A 6,635-nucleotide genomic window follows, 5' to 3' on the forward strand; every position below is an offset into this window, starting at 1 on the left:
AGAACCCCTGTTATATAGTCCAATGTCCAATATCAAGGTGGTGCAGATGGGACTGGAGAGCTCAGTCTAACGACTCAAACGCCCCACGAATAAAACTAACAAAGATCTGAGAGAAAAGAATCACATTCCAAGAGTTTTTCTAGAGATTTTTGCAGCCTCTCGTCAGCACGCAGTCCTTGGGTGACCAATAGGCTGTTGACGTAACTTTCTATTTCCTAAACAGCACCGGTAATTAATTAAAGGCATTAACATAAGACATTTATCCATAAAGCAGTTCAGACAGAGTTTACCAAAAATATAAAAGAGACAATGACATTAAGTTTCCTTTTGATCTCTAAATTAACAGAATACAGCCCTAGAGAGGAACCGTTTGGTTACAATGTTAAACTCTAACAAGATATAGGTAAACATAGACTACTATAGTTACCATCTTCTTCCAATTCTTAAAGTTTACATTTCAAAGTTCTAGTCTATCCAACATGGAATGGCCCTAATTTCCATTTACACACTTTTCGAAAAGGTCTCTGAAGGATGAATCTGGGTCAATTAGCCTGCAAGTTTCTTAACCCTTTCTGGCCATGGGTCACAGAAGTTTAGATCCTGTGTGGATTCTCTCATGTTTAGTGAGTTGTGATCTCTCTATGAAACTTTTCCCACAGTCCAAGCACATATGGGGCCTCTCTCCTGTGTGGATTGCCTGATGATTAACTAAAGCTGATCTCCGTGTGAAACTTTTCCCACAATCCAGGCACTTATGGGGTCTCTCTCCTGTGTGGATTGCCTGATGTTTAATAAGATCTGACCTCTGTATGAAACTTTTCCCACAGTCCAGGCACTTATGGTGTCTCTCTCCTGTGTGGAATGACTGATGTTTAACAAGGTCAGACCTCCGAACGAAACTTTTTCCACAGTCCAAGCACTTATGGGGTCTCTCTCCAGTGTGGGTTGCCTGATGATTAACAAGGGCTGAGCGCCGTATGAAACTTTTCCCACAGTCCAAGCACTTATGGGGTCTCTCTCCTGTGTGGGTTGCCCGATGATTAACAAGGTCTGACCTCCATATGAAACTTTTTGCACACTCCAAGCACTTATAGGGTCTCTCTCCTGTGTGGAGTACCTCATGTTTAACAAGGTCAGCCCTCCGTACGAAACTTTTCCCACAGTTCAGGCACTTATGGGGTCTCTCTCCTGTGTGGATTGTCTGATGTTTAACAAGATCTGATCTCTGAATGAAACTTTTCCCACAGTCCAGGCACTCATGGAGTCTCTCTCCTCTGTGGAATACCTGATGTTTAACAAAGTCTGACCTCCATATGAAACTTTTTCCACAGTCTAAGCACTTATGGGGGTTCTCTTGTCTGTGGATTCCCTGATGTTGAAGAAGGGATGATCTCCGTGTGAAACTTTTCCCACAGTCCAAGCACATATGGGGTCTCTCTCCAGTGTGGATTGCCTGATGTTTAGCAAGGTCTGACCTCCGTATGAAACTTTTCCCACAGTCTAAGCATTCATGGGGTCTCTCTCCTGTGTGGATTGCCTGATGTCTAACAAGGTCTGACCTCCGAATGAAACTTTTTCCACAATCCAAGCACATATGGGGTCTCTCTCCCATGTGGTTTATCTGATGTGTAATCAGTGCTGACTTCTGATTCAAACAGTTCCCGCACTCGAGGCATTGATAGGGTTTCTCTCCTATGTGGCTTCGCCCATTGTAATTAAGATCTGAGCAGTTATTGAAGCTTTCCCCATAGTCCAAGAATTGAAGTGGTTTCTCTCCAGTATGGATTGTCTGAAGTGTAAGATGGTGTGGTCTCACAATGAATCTTTTCCCACATTTGAGGCAGTGGTAGGGTTTCTCTTCCCTGGGGTCTGTCTGCTGGGCTTTGGGATCCTTGTCTCCTCCCCTACATTTAATAGATTCACCTACTTGCTCCCTTGGGTAGTTTCCCAGCAGCCTCTCTGATCTGTGCCAATTTTCCCAGGCTTCTCCCTGTTCCCAGCACTGGGATAAATTTCCTTCAGCTCTTCCCATAAAGGTCCCCTGTGGTTCCACTTCCCCAAGAATTTCCTCATGATGATTTCCCTCCTGCTTCTCACTCCCTCGCTCAGCACCTGCTGGGAGAGACACAATCCAGACAGGAGTCATTGTGCTGGGGAGAAAGAGGAATAGCACTGAGGGAAAACCAAACACAAAGACTGAACAATTGGATTCTGCCTCCACATCCCACCCAAACACTCACAGGGAAGGAAACTCCTGCAGCTAACAGGACGGGTGGAAAGCCGTGAGTGATATCTGCTGACTACAGCCCTGCTCTGGCTGAGATGAGGAAGAACAGAGGGCTCTTACTCACATCATATTTTTCCTTCATTCACCAGGTGGTTTCTGTGTCAGTCCTCACCTGTGTGGGCACCTCTCAGGATCTCTCTTTCCTTAGCAGCCTGGAGATTGGGTACCCATGGCTCTTCCCCTCGTTCCAGCCGGGTGATCAGGTCAGGTTTGGGAATGGAAAATCCTGCACAGGGGGTGAAATCAGACCAGATCAGGGTGCATGGAGAATTGGGAGAGTGTCTGTCACATAGGACATTCCATGAGTGGAACCTGTCCCCGTGCTCTGCTGGGGGAACATGGAATCCAACAGGATGGGAATATGGTCACTGAGCCCCCTTGGGAGAGTTAGACGTCTGGGGAGGAGAGGGGAATTGTTACGCTCTCACAAGGAGTTCCCAGGATCTGTGCACTCTGGGGGACTGGCTGACGCTCACACACCTCTGGAGTTAGACCCCTGCCTATTTCTAAACCTGCCAGGCCCAGGGTCTTCCCCAGGGCTGGAGCTATTCCCAAGAAGGGAAGTGAAGAGGGATTTTGTGTGTGAAGAAGAAAGAACACAGACAGGACAATGAACGACTTCTGCCCCATTGAAAGCTGGAGGGGTGGGAAGGGTTTAGCATGTCCATTAGATTTTGACACCCTTGTCCCGTTGGAGAGGCCACGGAGATGCAAGTCTCTCTCACACGGCAGCTGTGCATTATGGAACTCATTAGCCTCTGATCTAACTGACCGGGGAAGAACCTGACCAGAGTTAGACACGCAGACCCCACGGCTGCTAATAACTGAACGGACAGGAATCGCTTACCCAGCGAGGTCACCGTCTCGTAGTTCTCCTGCATGACATCCCTGTAGAGGGCTCTCTGAGTGGGGTCCAGCAGAGCCCCCTGCCCCTGGGTGAAATACACAGCCACCTCCTCGAAGCTCACCGGCATCTGGAACAACAAGAGTCCACAACTAAGCTGCTGCCCCAGCCACAAACCCACTAGTCACACGAGAAAGGAAGAAAGAAAAAGAAAAACATCTCGGAAGCTCTGGGAGGACCAGAGTAGCAGAATCCCATCCCCACCCTGCTCAGAGCAGCCAGGAGGCTTCAGGGGGTGGGGAGAAGGTGAGAGCTCCTTGTCCCCCCCAGCACACGGATCAGGGCAGGGTCTTCTCATTTACCACATGCCTGCCAGCCACAGGCTGATATGGGAAGCAGAGCTCTGAGCAAGGGACAGGAATCCCAACAGCTTCCCTTCATACAGGAATCACAACAGCCTCTGGCCAGTGGCTCCAGGCTTCGGCACTGGGAATTTTGAACTGTTCCAAGCCCTGCCCAGGGGGTTTGTTTCCTGTTTGAGAAATGGGGGAATGTTCCTCCCTCCCTGCCAATGGGCTTGTTAAAAAAATCAGCAGGTTTATCGCACCCTGTTTCCTCCCCGCTTTTCCCTCCCCCCCGCCCAGCAGCTCCCTGAAAATCCCCTACCTGAGCTAGCTCCATCACAACCATTTCCCTTCCCTGTCTCCTGGAAAATGGGATGATCTGGCGTGAAACGTGGATGTGATTCCTCAGACTGGCGGGGCGAGAGGGGCGATGGGGGAGGTTACAGAAGGGGCTGGAGTCCATGTAACAACCCCGATTCCTCCGAGGCTCTCTCCCTGCAGACAGACACTCTGGACTCTGCCATGCTGGGAAGAAACCCAGTTCATTTATTACCACCCAGGCCAGGCCCCTCACAGCAGAACTATACCACTGGGGCACTTTTAAACTCTCCCCTTAACAGCACCTCTGTGCCAAAAGCTAGAAAAAGAGCAGAATCAAAGAAGCTACTTTGGTGGATTCCCCCTGACGCTGTAGTGTCACCCCCTCTAATGCCCTCTCTTCCCCCAAGTAGTGCAGTATTCAGTGGAGTCACAACCTTGTTTTTCCTCTCTCGGCTTCTCCCCTTGTTCCCAGGAGTGTCAGTCTGCCCAGGGGATGCAGGGAATGGATCCGGGCAGGGCTGGGAGCTGGGAATCTCCCTCCCCATCTCCTGCTCCTGCTGCCCCTTCCAGACTCTCCTCTCTCCCTTTTTATCCTCTTCCCTCTCCATGGAGAACAGTGACTGCTCCATTGTCCTGGGCCTTTTCCCTCATTAGGCAGATCAGCCACTGCCACGGCTAACAGGGGTTTGAACCTGCCTGTGTCCCTGAGAGCAGCAGCTCTGGGAGTCGCAGACACAGGGGGCTGGTCTACACTAGAGAGCGGGGGGGATCGAGCCAAGATACGCAACTTCGTAGCTGAAGTCGAAGTATCTTGGATCGAATTACCTGGGGTCCAGATGGCGCGGGATCGACGGCCGCGGCTCCCCCGTCGACTGCGCTACCGCCGCTCGCTCTGGTGGAGTTCCGGAGTCGACGGTGAGCGCGTTTGGGGATCGATATATCACGTCTTAATGAGACGTGATATATCGATCCCGGATAAATCGATTGCTACCCGCCAATACGGCGGGTAGTGAAGACGTACTGAGGGAGCCCCTCCCCATGTAGGCCAAACTGACCTGCAGGTCCCGGAAAGGGGCCCTTTGTGCAGAGTCACTTTCCTGCCTGGCCTCAGCCCTTTCCCCCAGGTCTCCGGTCACCTGCGGCTCAGGGGCACCATGGTGGCAGAGCCCGGGGCTGCTTGGCTGGTTCCAGCCACGAGAGAAATTGAATAGAGGAGGCAGCTTCTGACCCAGGGAGCTCAACTCCAGGGCTGTAATAACATGAGCAGAGAGAAAAACAACAAGGAGTCTGGTGGCACCTTAAAGACTAACAGATTTATTTGGGCATAAGCTTTCGTGGGTAAAAACCTCACTTCTTCGGATGCATAGAGTGAAAGTTACAGATGTAGGCATTATATACTGACACATGGAGAGCAGGGAGTTACTTCACAAGTGGAGTACCAGTGTTGACAGGGCCAATTCAATCAGGGTGGATGTAGTCCACTCCCAATAATAGATGAGGAGGTGTCAATTCCAGGCAAGGGAAAGCTGTTTCTGTAATGAGCCAGCCACTCCCAGTCCCTATTCAAGCCCAGATTAATGGTGTTAAATTTGCAAATGAATTTTAGTTCTGCTGTGTATCTTTGAAGTCTGTTTCTGAAGTTTTTTTGGTCAATGATAGTGACTTTTAAATCTGTAATAGAATGACCAGGGAGACTGAAGTGTTCACTTACTGGCTTATGTATGTTACCATTCCCGATGTCCGATTTGTGTCCATTTATTCTTTTGCGGAGGGACTGTCCGGTTTGGCCAATGTACATGGCAGAGGGGCATTGCTGGCACATGATGGCATATATAACATTAGTGGATGTGCAGGTGTCTGATGGTGTCGCCAGAGTAGATATGGGGACAGAGTAGGCAACGGAGAGGACCCAACCACATCAGCCACACCATCAAGGGCTCTTAGTCTGTTAGTCTTTAAGGTGCCACCAGACTCCTTGTTGTTTTTGTAGATACAGACTAACACGGCTACCCCCTGATACATGAGCAGAGAGAGACACACACCCGCCTCCTCCGCTTCCTTAGACAGAACCGGAGCCCTTTGGTGGCAGCAGCTAATGCCTGAGCCTCCCTGTCCTGCCCCGGCAGCCCCCAGGGACAGGCAGGCAGAGGCTGATCCCATTGGCCCATCCGCACTCACCCTCCGCCAGAGCCAGCAGTGACTCTGGTCTGACTCCGGTGTAGCTGAGATCTAAATCCTGCATGAACATCAGACCAGGGCCCTGGGCAGCTCCAACACTCAGGAGACAGACCCCAAAATCATGGGCTTGTCTTTAATAGATTTTTTTGGGTGGGGGGGGAGGAGGGCTGGGTATTTGCTGTGTAGTTTCTGGGCCCTGAGGGGATAGTCCGCTGACTCGATAGCAAGGGTGAAAAATCAGAACAGGGGGTGGCACCTATGTAAGACAAAGCCCCAAATATTAGGACTGTCCCAATAAAATCAGGACATCTGGTCACCCTGCCTGCCCCCCATGTTTGTTTGACCAGTTCCAGGAAAACATTCCCAGCTGGCTGCTGGACGGGGCAGCTCCTCAACCTCTCCTATGCCACGGGGCGGGGGAGCTGCCTTGTGTCTCTCCCCACCCCTCTCCTTGCCCTTTGCCTTCTCCCTGCCCCTCCCCACTCCCTTCCCCAGCCAGTCTCCTCTTGCTCTCACCATCCCCTTGCAGTGACCCCCCCACATCTTTCCTCCATTCCAGCCTCTTTCCCCTCAGCCCCATAATTCCCCCGATCCCCCTGCATCGCCCCATCCCAGCACCTGCAGCCCCATCCCGGACCTGTCCCCTAACGCATCCCTGCTC

The 6,635-nt window shown here is 51.0% G+C and overlaps 1 protein-coding gene across 1 annotated transcript in view; it reads right to left on the reverse strand.

The window, feature by feature from the left end:
• Window positions 1-6,421, reverse strand: part of LOC128847389 (zinc finger protein 850-like) — a 48,902-nt gene extending 42,481 nt beyond the window's left edge. The window contains exons 1-5 of the mRNA XM_054046781.1: window positions 3,798-6,421; window positions 3,135-3,261; window positions 2,400-2,513; window positions 590-2,115; window positions 125-215 (exon numbers count right to left, since the gene is read on the reverse strand). Coding sequence (XP_053902756.1) covers window positions 125-215; window positions 590-2,115; window positions 2,400-2,513; window positions 3,135-3,261; window positions 3,798-3,938 — 1,999 coding nt within the window. The 5' untranslated portion in view covers window positions 3,939-6,421. The remainder of the gene's footprint in view (window positions 1-124; window positions 216-589; window positions 2,116-2,399; window positions 2,514-3,134; window positions 3,262-3,797) is intronic.
• Window positions 6,422-6,635: the final 214 nt, after the last annotated feature.

Source organism: Malaclemys terrapin, chromosome 13 (genome assembly GCF_027887155.1).
Source record: "Malaclemys terrapin pileata isolate rMalTer1 chromosome 13, rMalTer1.hap1, whole genome shotgun sequence".
Taxonomy (NCBI): domain Eukaryota; kingdom Metazoa; phylum Chordata; order Testudines; family Emydidae; genus Malaclemys; species Malaclemys terrapin.